Below are 20,802 nucleotides of genomic sequence, written 5' to 3'. Positions count from 1 at the left end.
GTGAGGAGTCTTGGAGTGATTTTAGACTCATCATTGCTTTTCAAAAAGCAGATCAGTGCTGTTGTCAAGGATATCTTTTTCCACCTCAGATCTATCGCTAAAATGAAAAATTTTCTTTCCCATAAAGACTTGGAAATTGTGATCACTTAATCATTATCCTGCCTACAGCTTGTTCAAAACGCAGAAGCTAGGCTTTTAACAGGGTCAAGAAAAGGATCACATATCCCGGTTTTAGCATCTCTACACTGGCTTCCTGTGAAATTCAGAGTTGATTTTAAAATTCAGATTTTTGTCTACAAGGCACTATCTGGTCTCATGCCACAATATATCATTGACCTTCTGCACCCTTGCTCCCAACCAGAGCTCTCAGGTCTTCTGATCAACTTTTATTGAAGTTTCCTCGTTGCCACTATAGATCTGAGGGTGATCATGCCTTTTCTGTGATTGGTCCTAATCTATGGAATATGCTCCCTTTCCATGTGAGGTCAGCTTCATCATTAGCATTTTTAAATCTTCTTTAAAAACATATTTTTATTCTGTGGCTTTTGAATAGATCATTGAATAGGTTGAAGTGGATTAATACATGATGATGTATTTAAATGTTTTTATTTATTATATGTTCTATATTTAACTTTAAATCAATCTGTTTTTATATATTTTGTTTGTTTGATCTGTAAAGCACTTTGGGTCAATTCTGTTGTTTTTAAATGTGCTCTATATATAAAGATTGACTTGACTAATGTACAGATCTCTCCAGGTCATTAAGATTTGTTTGAAATACACTTGACCTGCATGCAATATCACACCATGGATAGCACTGTAGCTTGACAAAGCCTTTACAGGGTTCACTGCATAGGGGATTGTTGATGAGAGTCATTTAACTAGAGGGAGAAATTAGTTGAATCCGTCTTAGTAGGGCTACAGCTCTTGGTCTCCCCTGGGTCTCATGTCAGTGTTATACACAAGTGGTGAGAGGCCTGCTCTGACATCTCCATCCATGCCTAAACAGGTCTGTTTTCCTCAGGTTACCAGGACAACACACATCATTCGGCAGCTGCGGACAAAGCCTTTATTCTGCGTACCAAATTGTGTCCATCAAGAGTTTGTAAAGGTCATCAGAAACAAGAACATAAACAGAAGTGTGATTATACCATGGCCCAAAAAAGTATCTAGATACTTAAATGTATGCATGTCAATGCATTATATACATTAACAAAAAAATCTAACCAAGTGGCATTTATTATTAAAAGAAATATAGCACAACCATTTTTATAAGGCCAAACATTTCACAAAAGGAAATTTGTTGGGTTTTAAATGCAATATATATATATATATATATATATATATATATATATATATATATATATATATATATTCTGTTCAATATTAAGACAAGAAGTATTTGGACACTTTCAAACCTAGTGTGATGAACTAAACCTATTGTTACTTTTTCAAGTGGTTCATATAAACATTAAATAACATGGAGACCTGTGGTTGAAAGTAATTGCAAAAATGGGAAGTTATTTCTGAGAAAAGGTCTGTAAAAATGACAGGTTAGGGTCAAACTTCCACCCCCTCCAACCCTCTTGGCCATCCCAATGAAAGTGCACCTCCCTATGCTTGAAGTGGTATCTGAAGACCATGAAGGATGTCAAAAAGCTGATTTGTTTCAGATTCCACTTGGTTTGATAATTTGTTATATATTGCAATTGCATTCAGACATTAAGTGTGGCTTAATTGTGAAAATACTTTGTGTTATTTGAGATATTTTAGCTGTAGATGTGTTGACGTGGAAATGCGTGGGTAAAAACAACAACCAATGAACATTAGATAAATTGAACATTTTATTTGTGGAAAAAAAAAAACACAAGTAAAACGCATCAATAGACATTTCTACCAGAAGCCAGGGAAATGATAAAGAAGCTTCTAAAAGCAAAGTCGTGCACATGCCAGAAGTCGTGTCGAATGTTAGCATTGTCTAAAGACAAGGAGCAGTTACCAATTAAAAAATAAAACGTGAAAGGTAAGAAAAACCTCAAAATTTACATTTACAAGTAAAATTAACATGAGTGCCACACAAAATCACCAATAGCACTGTAACTAGCAAGAAATAAAATGGTAAAACAAAACATTTGATTCTTACTAACAGACTGAAAAGTTACTATGGAAAACAAAACTGCAAAACCTTTTGTACAATGCACTGACAAAACTAAAGGAGCCAGGACTATACAGATACACTGCAATTTTAGGTTTAACGCAATATCATATGTAAACAAGCATTCTATATTTGGGTTTCTGACAGACAAAGCTAAAAAATGTAACCATCTTTACACAGTAAATTAAGGTTACTGGTCATACACAAGAACAGAACTGCTTGCGCGTGAAAGGAACAAAAAAAGTTTCAGCTCCATTGTCATTCATAGCCTATTAGGTTGGCTTTTGCACCATTTTGAGTTACACATAAAACTTACGTTTAAATTCAGCAAATGTTTTTGTCTCTTCAAATTTAAATAAATTAATTTACAATACATTGTTTGTTCTCGTTTCTACAGGTTTACAAAATTTAGATAACCGTTTATGACAGCAGGTAAGGCAAGAGAAAAGATGGCTATATTCATACATTTTAAGAAATGTAGGCTATACATTGCTTTGCAAATTCTGATGAATCCATAGGGGTTAAAATGTGGTAAAATCTCAATCACTGGAATAATGCTGAAAAATGAACCCCCTGTTGATATGTCAGACATCTCCAATACCAGTTTGCGTACTAGTGGGGGGTATTAGTCATGTTTACAGCTACTAATCTGAAAACAAAATCCAAATCAATACAACTTAAACATTTTGTATCCTACAATCAATACCGGTAACATCACAGATACCTTCTCAAAATAACTGCCAATAATGCTTACAGTTTATCTACTACTGCTAATAAAACACATGAAATGTAAAATATTGTCATTAACAATAATAGCATATTCGATGCATCATATTCCTCTTCAAAGTTGACCATGGACCAAAACTTTGACAGCTGCCCGTCTCAATTTCAAAACTTAAAGATTAACACAAATTCAGGGAGGGAAAATCAGTACTAACACAAACTACAACGACAGAAGTCAGCGTTGTAGTTCTTACAATTTTGACTCGAAGGTCTAAGAATAAACAAGTGTACAAATATTCTGCATATATAGATTGGACAAGAATTACACAATTGAAATGGATTATATTAGACTTTATTAAAATGTTATATCACACATATGGTAATTTCATTTTTAATTATTCATTTGCCTAGCATGTTATCAATATCAAATTCCTTTGGTCCTTCAATAAATAAAACTCATATCATATACACATACTTTGTACAAGTTTAATACAGTTCAAAAGGGAAGATATGCTGATCTTTATTTTTTGAGGGACTGCCAGCTAGACATCTTATTTGGAGTATTTTGAATTGATATGGAGGGGGATTATTGTCTGAAATCATGCTTTTCGCTCTTTTGTGCGAAACTGAAGTAAACAAATATGGAGCGCATTATTGGTGAGAATTCCCTTGCCTTTCTCATGTTTACCACAAGCCATTGACAAGTCTCATAAATTTCTTCAATGTCCCCTATTTCTAGCAGTTATAATATTTTGAAAATTACACATGGCCCATCAACTGAATTTGAGTAGTGGAAAAATTACAAATTTGTGTGCAGATTAAAACAAGGCTGAGTAAGGCCATAACATTAAAATCGGTTTCTTTTAAATAAAAAAAAAAAAAAATCAAAATCTACAGAATGCAAAAATGTAGTTGATCAACTATAAAGGCCTTTGGACTCGAGATGTCAAACCCTTTTAGTGTTTTTACAATACATCACATGTATATGCCATAACAGACAACAAAAGTTGTCATATAAAAAAAGTTCTGAATACGTTTGTAAAACCAGCTGTTAATGCATCAAAGAAGTTCTGTTATTGACGTTTTTGAGAACAACTTCTCTGCATTTTCAAATCCAAAATGTCTTGTAGTTTGTAAATCCCAGTTGTCTTCTCTATACAGAACGGATGCAAAACACCATTCCATTTAGTTAGTCGGGGAAAAAGTATCCGCAGACGAAAACTGGATCATGGACCCCAGTGCACAAATGTTCAAATTAGTCTTGCAAAATGGAAAAATCCCTTAAACAAAGCAAAGGAAGAATGCAGACTTGAAAACCAGAGCATAAATATTTCCATTTAATTCATGAGCAGATTTAGGAGGGACTGTTTTCCATGGTGTGAACGCCAGTCTGAAGACTGAAACCATTTCACAGTTTTTGTAGTACCATTGCGGGAAGTTTCTCAGGAGTTTGGGGCAAAATCATTGACACTAAGAAGAGCCGTTGGCTTGAGCTACTTTTGCGGAGCAAAGCTTCAAAAAAACATAAAAGTAGAACAATGCAACATAATAAATAAAAGCAATAAAAGTCCAGAATCGTTAAAATGTTGGTGGTTATTGTGCACAGTGGACATTTACATATACATATGTATATTTTAAAAATAAAAAAAAAATAATAATTATTCAGCTGCACATCCACTTACAAATATAAAACAATACATACAAGAGCAGGATGTCTCCAGAAAGGGTAGGGAGCAAAACTTTGCCCAAAGGGCCAAATCTGTGGTCCAGTAATGTGTGTTTGCACCATTTACACAAATGCATTTGTATCCATGTATCTGAGTGTGTGTGTGTGTGAGTGTACAGGGGAACGTCCATCCATTTTTCAGTAACAGAAATGAAGATGAGTCGGCTCAGGGTAAAATGCAGGAGAACAGAGGAAAAGTACATCCTTGGGGTTAGACAGTGTTCGGGGTGCTCAGAATGACTCAACGTGCCTAACCGGGAGGTCTCCCTTTGGGGTTGAAGCACGGGATGAGACCTTATCCACGCTCTCGGAACCGGAGCTCTGATGCTGCTGTTCAGAGCCGGCGCTGGAGGTGACCGTAGACGAGGAGGTGGAGGAGGTGCGGGTCTTCTCCTTAAAGTCTGTTATAATCACTGTGACGTTCCCCACAGTGATAGCCAGCTGCTGGGCTGTGCTCCTGTCAATGTTCTTCAGTTTAGGCCTGAGGACATGGAAAGGAGATGTTCAGTATCAATGTTGGGTGGGTAAAACTTTGAGACAGTTCAGGAGGACACAAAAACAGGTCCTAATGCATTACATGCAATGGGCATAACATAACTAGACTGACATTCAAGGAGCTAAGGAGTAAAGCATGTGTTATTTTTTTGACCTGCTTTACATTGTCAAAAATGTAGCATATGCTTCTTTTCTATTTAATTTATGTACTGATAAACACAATTGAAAATCTCTTCCTTCCCAATAATGAGGCACACACAGAATCTGTTCACCCCAAATCTGCACAAACAAAGTGGAAAAAGTCTGCAAATTGCATCTAGTCCTGCCCATAACAAATTGGCCTACGCGGAACACGTGAGCTTCTTCCGATTACATATGGTGGGTCAAATTCATGTCTTTCACTGTTGGAAGTATTTGCATTTTTTTAATTAACTGAAGAAAAGGAAGGGCTTACAGTCAGTACATGCAAATTATTTCAGGAGGACAAACAACTTGTATACAACATCGAACAGCCTACCCACACACCTTTAAATAAAAAAAACCACAAATGTAGCTTAAGTGTTACTTGCCTTTAAAATTAATTATTTAATTTTAATAAGACAATACAGTAATGAATACTACTTTTAAAACAAATATTCCCCAAACACTTTAATAGTATGTTAAGTATGCAGTCTTTTGATATAATGAGTTAAAAAGAATGATTTGAGAAAAAATAAGGCCAGATTTCCAAACTATAAACATCCTTTTCTAAATCAAAAAGCAAGAAACCCTCAAGATTAAGATCAGCACAGATAATCAAGATTAATATTGAACAGCATAAACATCAAAGTTAGGCCTAAATCATTACAAAACTGAAATGTACACAAAAAGCTCTCCACAAATCTTTCCGAAAAAAAAAAAAAAAAAAAAAAGAGCCGCATAATTCCAGTGTTTTCTGCATGGCCCATACATAAAGCTTAATCTCATTGATTGTCATTAGCCTCAGTTATTATGCTTTCAAGACAATGTGACACAATGAGCTCTGCTGGCAGTGGCAGACAGAAACAGAATGGTGGGAAGGCAGCCAACACGGCGTATGTGTGGGAGTAAAATTGAGCTGCTCATTTGAGATCAGCCCACAACTCACTCATTCAGAGAGATAGAGATGAGACAGACAGGGAGGCATTTGTGAATCAGAGCAGCTTTTACAGAGACTTTCACTGCAGTCTGACAGCTTTTTTCACTGTCAGAGTGACTATCAACAGATTCTCAAGCTGAAAAGTCAGAACTTCAACTGTAGTTATTATTATAGTGCCATTATTCTGGCTTTTATATAGTGGCATTAAGTATCTTTATGAGAAAACACTTCCTATAGCACTAAGCACTGGCATATAATCTTGTAAAAGGTGAGATACCTGTAGATACGAGAGTTCTTGATCTTGGTTGTGGATTTGCTGGATTGAACGCTATTTCTTTCACTGAGTGGGCTTTGATGGATGTCTGACTTGGGTCTAGAAAGAGATCAGAAGCCATTTTTAGGTTATGTGATTAAAAGCAGTGCTTCTCAACTGGTTTTGCTTCAGGGCAAAGATTTTACATTGGACATGAAGTGGTGAACCAACACAATGTTAGAAAAATGTATAATTAAAGTAATAATAGTCTTCCAGCCAATAAATCACCATATAAAACATATTGTGGTCGGCACAAACTATGTTTATCCTCATATTATTTTTGTGTAGTCTGGGTTGTATTTTCTTTTACGTTGCATAGTTTTAATCATGTTTTTCTAGGAAAAGGACATGTTACACAACCTGTACATGTTGGCATCTGCTTAATTTGCCTCGCTTCTATCAAGTGACAGATGAATTTGAACTAAAATAGAAAATGGGAAAATTTTATTCCTCCCTTTATAAAAGTTGATAAGCCCCAAAATTCCCACCACAGTGACATTTCCACCACATCTTAAATCCTGTATTCATTTAAAGGAAATTCTGTGATGGAAATTAAAAGAAATGTGTTAACTCCTATCTCTTGCTTAGGCAAATTTCATAGTCACTTTTTTATGTATCCTAAATACACACAATCAAATATTTTCACATTTTTGCATCATTTGTAAAAAAATTACAGCTTGATTATAAATGACACCCAATATAAATACTCACAAAAAATACTCTGCTCTCTGCTTTGGATTGTCTTCAAACATCACTTCTCATATTTCATCACTTTTCATATACACATATATACACATATATATATATACACACACTCTATATATACACATATATATTTTAATTCATAACTTTTGAACAATTTTATTAGGGTCAAAATTGTTTGGTGAAAATGACACCACAATTGTGGGACAGATGTTGTTTAGAAAAAAAAACTATTTAGAAATAATTTTCATACAAATATTGAAATGGTGCATTTAATTTTTTCTTTGTTTAAATTATCATGTAGGCTAATATATTATAATTTTTTAATAATGTATTTTATAGTTTAATATCGAAAGGCTGGGTCTGAGACCAATCTTGACATGAGAGGCATTTGAAAAAGTACCAAAAATGTATGATAAAAGCCTACTTAAAATGTACATGTTAATTTTAATATGACCACACACACACACACACACACACACACACACACACACACACACACACACACACACACACACACTATTTATAATGTTGAATTATTTTTGTTTTAATAAAAATAAGTCCCTGGGACATGAGTACCCAAATTTTCTTCAAACACCCAATTGTAATGTATGATGGGTTTCTTCAAACACCTGACTGTAGTGTATAATGGTAAGTTGCATTTAATTATTGAAATTTTTATTTGTTTTTTCCCTGCTGTCACTGACTTTTTCAGAATAGATCTGAGACCCATTTTTGGGTCATGACCCAACAGTTGAGAACGACTGTTATAAAGCAGAAAATCTAAAAGATTAACACACTTTTATTTATGACAAACAGACCTGTTCTTTTTGCAGTTGGGTTTCTTGGTGATGGCTGGGGTTATCTCTTTCTCTCTGTCCTTCTCTTTGTCGGGCTGCTCCTTCTCGCTCTTGTCCTTGTCTGTGGGCTCACTGTCAGGTGGTTTTATGTCAGGACCCTCCCCCTCAGCCTGATCCTTCTCAGGCCTCTCTGGCTTTTCCTTCTTCTCCTTCTTTGGGGGAGGAGGGGTGGCGTACTGCTGGGCCACCTGCTGAGCTACCAGCTGGGAGTTTATCCGGGGCTTCCTGTGGGACCAACCAGAGTTGATAGTCTGTATGAGTGTGAGTGACACTAGATCTGTTCCAAGCAAAAGAATGAACTCTATACTCATCTGCTGAGCCTGGACAATACAGACAATTACAAGTTCAATATCTTAAGCTTAAAGTAATTTACTGCCCTTTAATAATGTAATTAAAACAGATTTTTAAAAGACAAAGCTTTTGAATATGCTAAAATATTCATGTGGGACAATAAATCAATCCAAACTTAAAAAATAATAATAAAAAAACAACTCAGAAGGTCAATGTGTCTGCATAAAAGGAATATACAAATATAGTTAAAACTTGAACATCCAAGTCTTCATGACATTCTGATCCTTAGATAGAGATTTTTTTTTCATATTACATATTAACATCCACCATGAAAAAATAAAAGTAATAGCACACCTCTCTTCAACAAGCCTAGCACCACTAGCTAGTATATTGTAAAGTACCTCTCCATTGCAAGTGAATGTGTAATCAACCTCCACCAATGTTTACACAAAACCAATTTAAGGCAGAGATTCTGTGGATTGTATTGAGGACATTAAGACATACCTAACCAGATAATGCCCTCCATAGGCATTTCAGTGACTAAAATCCTTTCACTGGTCCCCCAGTGATGACGGCCCACCACCAGCTGTGTGGGTCTGCTGAATGCGTAATCTCATTACTCTACTCCTTTAACAAATGACTGTGAGGATCACTGGGTAGGACATTTGCAGCATGTCATTTTCATAATGACTAATCAGATTAACTGAAAGGTTTGGCCCCATTTGTCACAAACAGGACTGAAAGCAGTGCTCAATCTGCTGGTTTGCAAAAACAAACCAGCACCGTTTCAAAACAGACTATAGCCTACACATTCAAGTGGCACTAGAAAGAAATTGTTTTCTCAAAACTGAAAATTCTGTAATTCACTTATCCTCATGTCACTAAGTAAAATGTTATTGCCCAAGGAACACAAGACATTAGCAGAACATCCAGCCTATTTTCCATACAATGAAATGTATAATAACGGTCAAATTTGTACCATAAAAGTATCATAAAATAATAAATATTTGTTCAGTCTTCAAGGGTGTCTTTGTAGTTATGTTTTAATGTGTTTTAGTTTGACAAATAAATAAATTGCTAATAATTTTTGTAGAGGTCACTTAATTGTAAAGTTTGCAAAATGTATGTGTCTTTGCATTTGATCGCTCTAGGGGTCTCGTTCATGAAACTTTTATAAATTAGTAACTTGGGGAGTAATTATTCACGTAAAACGGTCCTTCCCGAAAACTTTCCTCTGGATTAAAAAAAAACGATGTACACCCCAGATTTGTTCATTAATTGAATGTTAGTGAATTCCAAATATTTGTAAATGGGGGAGTGTGCATGTTCATTCACGTTTATCATATTCCACGCCCATGAACACGCCATTTAAGGCACCAGACTCGCAAGTAAATGCTTTTTACATCTATGCGGATTGCCACATAAATCGTTTTAATTAATAAAGTGCACGTACATCATAACTGTTTGTTTAAGCAAACACAATAGCATCAGATCAGTCAGAAAAATCAGACTTTCAGATTTGGAAGTGAAACTAAGCAAGCATCACATGTGACTAAGATGTGAATGTTTACATATAGAGTAAAACAATCACTTAAATATGTATCTGTTTCTCACCCACACCTATGTTATGTTGCCTCTGAAGACTTGGATTTAACCACTGGAGTCTTATGGACTATTTTTGTGCTGCCTTTATGCGGTTTTTGTAGCTTTAATGTTCCAACCAAAATTTAATTGCATTGTATGGACCTACAAAGCTGAGATATTCTTAAAAAAAAAATTTATAATAATTCTGTTCAGTAGAAGAATGTCGTAAACATCTGGGATGTCATTATTAAATTATGTGATTAAATGATGATCGAATTTAAATTTTTGGATGAACTAACCCATTTATATGTTTTGTGTGTTGTCTCAGAACAGCATTACTCAGACACTTCACTGTTTGTATCACTTTGTATTTTGTTTACTGACCAAATCATATGCATATAATGCATGGCAAGTGTTCATTTTGGACCCTACCATGCACGTTCAGGCTAAACAAGAGAACTTCTTTCTTCGCATGGGGCCAGAAGTGCATTTAACACCATACACTGAAGTAAAGAAGCTGGGCACAAAATATATTTGTTCTCACACACATCATGCACATATCAGGTTTGAAAGTTGACAGTATAAGTGATTTATAAAATTCATATCACATTGCAAGTTTCTTTTTTCAATGCATAGCAGGCTGTGACAAAATTAGGGTTAGAGAATCTATTGCAAACCCCCTTTCTCTTTTCTGCTTCTGTGCGCACACACGCACGCACGCACACACACACACTAACAGTGTAAAGACAGGCTGCAGCTACGCAATGGAGGATCTCTCTCTTTGGCACGGTGTTGGGTCAATTAAAAGCAGAGGGGATGTCTAAGATCTGAGGCAAAGCACCATGCAGCCTGGGCCAGCTCACGTTCCTCAAGCATCATGGCCAACATCTGGCAGCAGCTGGGGGTAACAAAGGATTCAACTGAGGGGGAGGAGAAATACAGCCCACAAGCATTTTTGGCTTTGTCTAAACATTTTGTTATGGGAGTCCTCACCTCAATATTTCAGATCAGTTGTGGTTGTGCGTGAGTGCAACTTCAAAGTAAAAGCACTTCATGTGCACTATAAGTAAATGTCATATCTACGGTGCACTGTATGTACAATTGATTTGATAATTTTTTTGAAAATGCAATTGCTAACATAAACATGCCATCCATGGATGCTGGACTATGGTGTGTACTGTTATTTCCTTCTTCCTAATATTTTAACAATTTCTTCATGTGCAAATAAATGTAAAAAATTTGATGACTAAACAGAAATCAGAAGAAACTGCCATCTACCATTTAAAATACAATATTGTTTTTACATTCTTTTTTTATGAAGTTAAAGTTTAGTGAATATAGTGCTAAATAAGATTTTATAAATTGTTAGCAATTTTATGTTTATGTTATTTACTATATTAAATTGTGTGATATATCGGCATTGTATACTGGCCACCCTGCTTTCTGGATTTCGGCATCAGCCATTAAAAAAAACATGTTGGTCAATCACTATTTGTGGTTGTTTACCTCTCTAGTTTGTAGTTAGAATTCTAAAGCCCACAAATGAAAACTTTAGCCAAAATGTACCTCAAGAATGCAAACATGAATGCTTCGATGATGCATTGCGAATGTGCAGTCCCGATGAACATCATTTACATGCATTCTTGTTGCTCTATTGTGGCGTTAACAAACATCAGTACTTAAGGGCTTGATAGATTTACTTTCAAATGTCTGTGTATCAAACCAGGTCAACAGTTTAGCCAACTTGCTCTGCAGATTTTTTACCACACTAGGGATGCACTGATCCGATCCAAATCCGATTGTAGGATTATCCACAAACAAAGCCATCAAATGAACATCACATTCCACAGATAAGAGAGATCCTCCACCAAACCATTAAAAGGTCATAAAACTCATCCATGGCGTCTAAACTACGATTAAGATCATCTCTGCAAAGAGGCACCTGGGTGCAGGGGTCACAAGCAATAAAAGACAGAGAACACACACCCTGGAATACCCAAAAAATACTCAGAACACACCATGTTTTGTACTCCGATGTAAACCAATTTGCTACACTTAGACTAATCAGATCAAGAGACATCGTGATTATTATCCAGCAAACAGCAGCTAAAAAAGGAATCTACGAACATTGTACTTCGCTGATTTAACCCTCTTAATATGTACAGAATGCATTTGAACCCACAATGTACACAATACCTAGCCTTGCTAGATAATTCAGAACATGACTTTGACCTGTGATCACTGTTATAACAAATTAATGATTAGCGCCTGATGTACCTTTTAAAATATGTGTAATGATTTGTAATCAGGGTTTTCTCAAGTTTTGTTACTTACAAGTATAATATTCATGAAAGAATGTCATATTTAATATGCAAATACTTGTTTGTTTACGTAGAGAATGTTGATGACAATGAATGCAGTCTCTTGTACATTTGACAAGATATAAAAGTTAATGATTAAACATGCACTTTTGAGCAGGAGTTTGTAAGAATCCTCCACAAAGGATCATAAATCAACTCTGAAAAGGAACAGACCAGTTGACCATGTGACTCTGGAAAGTCACTTCTAATTGGCCAGGACACCTTTGGGGTGCAGCCAATTTCAGTTAAAAACATTCCTACCCAAGGAAGAACTCTTTCTTTTCTCTTGATCTTCCTCTTCTGCTGAACTTGGCTCTTGAAATGCCCTTTTTGGAAGCATCTCTTGCTTCTTCCAGATCCTCCATCTCATATAGAGTCTAAGGAAATCTCTGGACACCAAACATCCAGAGGAAGCCTCTCACTCTCTGCTCTACGGTTCACACACCCAACAGGAGTCGCAAGTCCTCCTTGCAGAAGGCCTAGCTTCATCCAGACAATAGCTATCCGCGATCATAACAATAGCTATCTGCGATCATAACGGAGTCCAAATCATCGTTTTCTACAAACGCCAAAGAACCAAGCAACACACAGAACACAACACAAGGAAATGCAAAGACACGCAAGTACAAGACATTAGCTCAAAGTGCTGGTGTATTAGTTAAAGGGGTCATGACATGAGAAACCAAATTTGCCTTGATCTTTTGGTATATAAGAGGTCTTTGTATCATTAAAACGTCCTGCAAGTTTAATATTTTAAGACGTCCTCCCCATTCTAAACGAATCATTTATTTAATCAAGCTCAAAATACAGCTCGTTCTGGATTCATGGTTAGAAGTGACGTGTCGGTTAGAAGTGACGTAACAGCGTTTGCATATGACCGCCTCCAGCACAACATAACTACGCTATAAGCGCAAGACAACTACGCTCATTTCAGTATCGCCGTGCGCCTCACAAGTGTTCAGTCGATGGACAGCGAGCTCTGACAGAGACTACTTGTGCACAGGAAAATTACGATGCCACACAGATGTGCTGTTCCTGGCTGTGGTCAAAAAACCTCTGAATAAGCTGCCGAAAGATCCAGACGTCAGGGAAAAATGGATGCAGTTTATTTTTTGCGGACTGACCCAGTCACGGCAGTGTTAACTTAAGCGTTTGTTCTGTACATTTTAAGGATGACTGTTTTGAGAACAAATCTCAATATGATGCTGGCTTTGCCAGAAAACTGTTGCTCAAAGATAAGTCCGTGCCGACTATTCTGGGAACAACGACGACGCAAACTGTAAGTAATCTATTTTAAACTTTAAACTACTTTTTAAAGCGCAATTTCATTCATTATGAATAATCACAGTGTTTTTACTTAGTTTACTTGCATATTGTTCTGGCTGGGGCGTCAATAATTGATACATAGGCACTGACGTTAGCCAATCATAACAGTGGGCGTTAACACTGAAGTCTTAAATGGAAAACGCCCCCAAAACAGACTGTTTGAATCAGAGGATGAGAAACAGGGTGGGAAAAGGTCATAAATCACTAGATTTTAAAAGTTTTTCTTAAAAAAAAAAACATTAATACTATAATTGCACCTAAGGGAACATAATAATACAATAAAAAAAACCATGTCATGACCCCTTTAAATACTATCGGTAATCCGATTGTAAATCGATAAAGGATAAATGGTTAAGGCAGTCAACAGACTCAAAGCTAATTTTCTATGTTTTGATAATTTTCTTCACATTCTGTCACTACTCACCAACCTATTTCATGCTGTAGGTGTAATATTATTTTCAATAAGCCATAAGAATAGCATTATTCCAATAAGTTAATTAATCATAATTCCCTTATTAAAGCTAATTCCTTAAAATAGAAATTGTGAGCGGATACAACGAGATGTATTATGATTTTAATGGTGGAGCATTTTATTCAGACAAATAATCTAGTTATTTGTCATTTAACTAAAATGGTTGTCGAACACAACTGATCCCATTATAAATTTCTTTACATAATAATGTAGAATAAGGACAGTTTAAATGTAATTCATAGCTCACACATACTGTTCCTACATATCATGGTGGAGAATTTTGGCACTTTAATCCATACAGTGTACATTTACATCAACCAAATTTCCTACATATACTGTGTGTTAGTCATATGTTACCGTCAAGATCAGAAAATACCATAAAAGAACCATTAAGACACAATTAAAGTAGTTCATATGACTCAAGCATTTTATTCATGGCCACTTGCAATTGCTTTGTGAATCACAAAAGGCAGTGTTTAATAAGTAAATATATAAAATGCACACGCAGCTCCAGAGCGTTATTGAATGGCACTGCTCGGTTTACTCACACTCACAGCAATTTTTAGACTTCACTCAGTGTGCAATATTTGAGCGCTACTCACAAACAACATCTCAGATGCAGATGCTCAATAGTTCAGTTCACTTATAATATGCATTTAGAATGGCATTGGAGGTACCAGGGTAATGCAGGTTTACCAGAATTCGAATAAGAAGTAAATTAAAACAAACAGACATACAGGACTTCCTGGATAGTTTAGAATGTCAAAATAAAAGTGTGAGGGTTTAAAGGTTATAGGTATCACGGAGAAACTCACAGAGGCAGCGATATGAACTCCGTAGCAGGGTTCCCCTGTTAATGCATACTGATACTTGCGTGATGGCAAATGGAGCCGGTAAATGTTTGGATTTGGGGAGGTGGTTATATATAAGATTTTTTTTATCACTTTATTTATATTGCTTTTTGTTTTGTTTAAAGTGCAATTTGAATTTAGAAATGTCTTTTGTTCAAGTTTTTCATGTTTCAATAAATTAATTTAATTTTAAAGCAAAATCAATAAAGCAAAAATATTCACCGACCTTGAGGATTGACCATATACTCGGATATTGGTATTTTAAATGCAAATTATCAGTAAAATGTTTTTTTTACATATCGCCCAGCCCAAAAGGGAAGTAAAATTAAGTAAGTTCATGGAGACCCGCACAAACACGTGTACTCAATTCTATATTGCAACATGTTACCTGTAAATATTTGCAGATTTGTTTGATTTTGAGTAGTCTATGGGCAATATAAACATTGTATTTGATTGAAAAACTTAGTAAAATAGTAAATAATTAGTTTGTGGTTTGGCCCTTTCGAAAAATGCATCAACCAAAAATAAAAAAAATTGGCTCCTTAGTGAAAAAAGGTTCCCGACCCGTTATAGTTCAAAAGGGCAAACAGTGGAAGTTATCTTATTATGCAAGATACAAAAAAACTGCAAAGTCGCATTTGTCATCCACCACAGTGTCTGCAATTGGACTTTTGAAACTAAAATAATGAGTGGATTTATGCATGCCCTTTCAATTAGCAAGAGAGGAACAACATGGATGTTATTATGCCATCTTTCTTGGCAAGGAGGATGGATTGTATGCATCACGGTCAGGTACAGGAGAGAAGGCTACTAACGTTACATTAGGTAAGACACAAAGGTTTATTTTCACAACTTGTAAATTAACTTGTTAATAGCAATTAGCTGTGGGATCTGTACAGATTGGGTTCAATCGGGTCTGCGTGGGTATATATGCAGTCCTCAATTATATGCAGGTGCATATCAGAACTCCGGGGTGAGTTAGTGCTTTTGAGCCAATTAGTTCCACACAATAAAGATATTTTAAACTGATTATGCAAAAAACAACACTGGTATCAGTTCGGCCGATACTGAGGTATCGGTGCATCCCTAGTTGAGTCCAGTCCGCGAATTACCGCACTTGCTCTGCGCTTGTGCTGCTTTACCAATGATTGAGCAGTGTTTATAACTGATCCATGTAGCATGGTTTCATTCCAATTTTGAATTGAGCAAAATGCACTTCAAAACTTACAGATGAGAGGGTCTCGGTATACAGATGATCAGCTCATTAATATTCATGAGGAAAGCGCTAACTGATTGTTCAGTGAAACATTGCGATACCCTGCCATACTACGTTTCAGAAATGAGCTCGTGGGCCACTTGAACTGAACACGTGTTTGACACGTGTTATGCAGTGACGTCACGTGTGTGCATGTATTTGTGTGTTTAGAAAGTGCACAGCTGCCTGGGGCTGGCAAGCGTTATGTTGCATCAAGAATATTAAATTAACCATGTGAAATCCTAAGAGCGCCACTCATAATTTAGCAGCGGTGCATTTTTTTAAAGTGCCATCTATCTTAATATAGAGAATATTTTGTTAGCCTATATTTTTTTTTAAAGTCTTAATAAAAAGCTTTTTAATAATCCTTTTAAACTTTGCATTGTACTTTGCTGCGCATCTGGGGTCAATTGACATAAATTCGTTTCAATAATGTGACAAGGTTTTCTGAACACTGCTTGAAAAGGTGGTCTGGGGTATGGTTCATGTGAACTCCAGTACGGTTCTCTGCTGATTATTATGGTATAATGCATTTCTCCTACCTGTTTGTGTCCAAATAAATCACCTTCAGAGAGCAGCTCACATTCTTCACGTCTCTTGCAATCCATCCGTGGGCTCGAGGCAGACAAACGCTAACATTCATCACAGCACTGCACATTCAATGCATCCACGGGAGACAAATAAGTGTCGTTCTGTGCATGTAAAGTTTTGGTAGCAAAACCAAAGAGAAAAACTTTAATACTTCACTTAACACTGTGAAGCTGATGTCTTCTTAATTTGTTACCTAGTTACAGTAGTAAACAGCTGCCACTTGTACTCACGATGTTGATGTAATCGGACTGCGGTTCGGACCCAAATAATATTATTAATACGAGCTAAGCGTGAAAGCACCCAGAATGTACTGGTTGGAAAAACACTAGTGATCACAGGACCTCCATGTCCTGTCCTTAAACTCAAACCCTTTACCAACAGAAATCCCAGAATAAATTAACAATAGTTTCTGTTTTAAATAAAACCTGTAGAACTTCGATAGCAGCAATGTCTCTTCCACTGCCTAGGAGTGATACGATATGCCACCTTTCCTCGCAGAGACTAGCCAATGAGAAGGCAATCAATCCCTCATAATGGAGAATCATGTTCAAGAGGTCAGCACAACACCAATCAATACAACAACCACAAGGAATCTAGATGAGCTTCAGTGCCCTCTGGCAAAGATACCGGAGAGCATATTTTAAATCATGTGGGAATGCACTTGGTCTGCACTGGTCAAGGCAAAAAAGAAAAACATCAGGACCTATCACACTGCATAATAAATGAAGACATGCATATCCTTCCTTAACAAAAATAAAAAAAAGCTGAAAACATTAAGCGGCACTAACACTGACACACAGGAAACACTGATTAATATAGATAGACTTGTCACATTTATATACAGTTAGAGGTGTGAATCTTCACTGGCCCTTACAATTCCAAGGGTAACGATTCAATTACAAATTGATTCTTGATGTATCTTGTCACATCTAATCCTCATTTTTATTTTTATCAATACACAATCAGTATTTAATAGTATTCAATTATTAATTTAGAATGAATCAATACCTAGCCTATAACTACAACTATCGGTTGCTGATCCAGGATGGCTATCTGCTTCTGTGAAAATGCAAATGTCAGCTTCTCATTTCCACACCACAGGTGTAGTAAATTGACACAAATGCTGCTTAAGAAATAAATCAAGAATCTCGTTTGTGCACTGTTCTGCACAATGAGCAGATGATGAGCAGAAGACCGGCAGTAAGCAACAGCCAAATAAATATAGAGCACAAGAGGAGAGAAAGGCATTGCAGGGCTCCAGACACAAAAATAGTAATAATAAATAAATAAAAAAATTATTAAAAAAAAAAAAAAAAAAAATCACGTTATTTTATTCCTAAAAGAACAAAAATAGGCCCCAAATTTTTAAGTGCCAAATAATATTGCACTAAAATATTAAGCTTTCAGACACTTTTTGTCTTACTATCATCTGCCTTCCTTTTTCAGCATCAGATTCTTTACGATGTCTAGGGAACTGATTTTCATCAATCATCAATGTTTACCACCAACAGTGGGAACCAAATCGCTTTTCCAACTTGACTATATGCAGTCATAAAGAAGTGTTCTTTACTCAGACTCTGAGCAGGTGTCACTGACCACTACCATCCAGTGTGGTTTAGCCAGTGTGGTCCTTTTCCTCTTTTTTTTTTGCAGTAAGCCAGCATTTCACAAATGGTTCAGGATCAAACTGTTCAAGTGATGGGCCCTTTGTGCTGATCCTGATTAATCTCCAAGCTTAAGACATGGAATGAATTGTGGATTTTATTCTGTTTTGGGCTCAAAAGCCACGTTAACACTGAGTCACTGACATTGGTAGAAGGTAATTCCAGCATTATGGATGTGACATTTGAACTCATAATGACAGGTGAAATGTATCAGAAAAAAAAAAACTTCTTACAATATTTAAATTGGAAATGCATATTCTCAGAGCACCCAATCTGGGGAATTGACAGGCAAAATATGTTTTTCTAAAATATATTTAAGCACCCCCAAAAAAGGAAAATATGCATGCGTTATGGATGTGACGGGAAATGACAGAGTTTTTGGTATACTGTTCGATTTCCTTTAAAGTCTGTGAACTTTTAAATCCAATGTATAAATATTGCTATCCACATGATGAAGGGGTCTTAGCTGAACATAAAAATATCAATGTTTAAAATATATATATTTTTATGAAGTGTATTATGAGGAAAAACCAACGTTATGGATGTGACAAAAACCCTGTTATGGATGTGACGCGTCTGAAATACATAGAATCTGTTTGGAAAATCAACAATCACACCATCATGGCACTTTTGTTGACGCATAATGGCTGTGTTTTCACATTAAGAAGACTGTCTGAAATGATTCTGAAGATCCCCCCAATTATGAATTAGTTATTTTTTTAGCTTGGATCTTACTGTACATCTTAATTCAATATGTAAAATAATTGACAATAAGAGAAGATGAGGGTGAAGGTATTTATTTGATTTATATATTTCATTCGTTCATGCTTAACACTTTCATCTTTATAATTATAATTCATGAAAATTATTTTAGCTTTAGGCGTTTAGCTTTAAGATAACGCTATCTTCCAGCTGTCAAAACCTGAGCTTGAATGACAGGAAGCGCGAGCGAATTAGAGGGCGCCTGTTTCGCGCTTAAACCAATCAGGTTCCTCGCGCAATTGCAGGACGCCTCTCGACTAGGACGTGAATAGGCTACTATAAACACACAGACGGAACATTAAAGCAGAGACTATTACGGAAGACAGTCAAAATTAAAATACATTAACAATTAATGTTTGTCATATAGGAGTTCAAATCACAGGTTTCCTCCACAGTCAGGTGAACTGATGGACATTATTGTCCGTAGATGTGAGTCACTAGCAATCATGTAACGCCTACGTTTTTTGTGTCTAAATGATCGCACGGTTTTCGGCCAGTTTATGGATTTTAATGCACAGTCGCGAGTCAAAATCATCACATTTTATTTCGTATAAAAATGATTTGACAAAATAATTGACACGCAATATTATTAGCCTATTATTATTATTTTGTCAGCGTGATCATACCGAGCCTCTAAAGGGACGTGGCACATACAGATTACACAATCAGAGAGTTGGCTATTCTTTTCGTTTTGATCTTTGCAATCTTTCTATAGATTGGCTATATTTCTGAGAGGCATACGTTGAGTTTCTGTTCAGTTATGAGACGCGCTCAAGTTTACGTGTTGCAAGTGATCGCACCTCCATGCTATATTTGCTTATTAAATCCAGGCAATTGGTTGATGAAACTTTGATTTAAAATTAAGATACAATTTATACAAAACGAAATTCACTTTAAATAAAGTCTTTCTACAAAACAAAACTTGAAATGAAGTGGCCAAAATCATTTCTGTCTTGAAACACAATCACAATAGTCATATGCATGATTTAATATGAAGCGTCCGTAACGGTCACGTCCGTAACACATTATTATGGTTGTTCAGAGCAAAGTAGTGAGATGAATTGTCTATCCTAATAAGCATAAACATAATTTAGCTTTGTAAATATGGTTTCAAGTTATTTGCATTTATAATTGTCATATTAAATAAACTAAACCTTTAAAACGTTATGGACGTGACAGTGCACTGAAGCGTCAAGACCTCTTTATTATAGCCCTTATAAATTCAACAGGCAGTGCTGTTATGACCAAATTAGTATATTTATTTCTCAGGCATGCCTCCATCTTTCTGCAAAATGCTTACTGTTAAAATAAAGTTAAAAAAGGGGGGTCTTTGATACCTTTTTTTGAAAGCATGAAATATGGCTGGTTGAAAATGTAATTTAAGCATTGTTGCTCACCTCATATCTGGTGGATAAACAAGGCAATTTTCTTAAAATTTTTGTTAAAGCACATTAATACAGTATATTACAGACCTAAATGGACAACTTAAAAAGGGTTTTGTTCTTTTGGTTAAAACTTTATTTTTTCATGGTAAAGATGACCTTTGCATGGAATT

The 20,802-nt window shown here is 35.9% G+C and overlaps 1 protein-coding gene across 1 annotated transcript in view; it reads right to left on the bottom strand.

Moving 5' to 3' along the window:
- Positions 1-1,884: 1,884 nt before the first annotated feature.
- LOC127646986 (RING1 and YY1-binding protein B-like) overlaps positions 1,885-20,802 on the bottom strand; it is a 39,415-nt gene continuing 20,497 nt past the window's right edge. Inside the window, exons 3-5 of the mRNA XM_052131013.1 lie at positions 8,053-8,316; positions 6,494-6,589; positions 1,885-5,085 (exon numbers count right to left, since the gene is read on the bottom strand). Coding sequence (XP_051986973.1) covers positions 4,836-5,085; positions 6,494-6,589; positions 8,053-8,316 — 610 coding nt within the window. The 3' untranslated portion in view covers positions 1,885-4,835. The remainder of the gene's footprint in view (positions 5,086-6,493; positions 6,590-8,052; positions 8,317-20,802) is intronic.

This window comes from Xyrauchen texanus, chromosome 7 (assembly GCF_025860055.1).
Source record: "Xyrauchen texanus isolate HMW12.3.18 chromosome 7, RBS_HiC_50CHRs, whole genome shotgun sequence".
NCBI lineage: Eukaryota > Metazoa > Chordata > Actinopteri > Cypriniformes > Catostomidae > Xyrauchen > Xyrauchen texanus.
The sequence above is the reverse complement of the archived record's forward strand: the minus strand, read 5'-3'. Positions and strand labels throughout refer to the sequence as shown.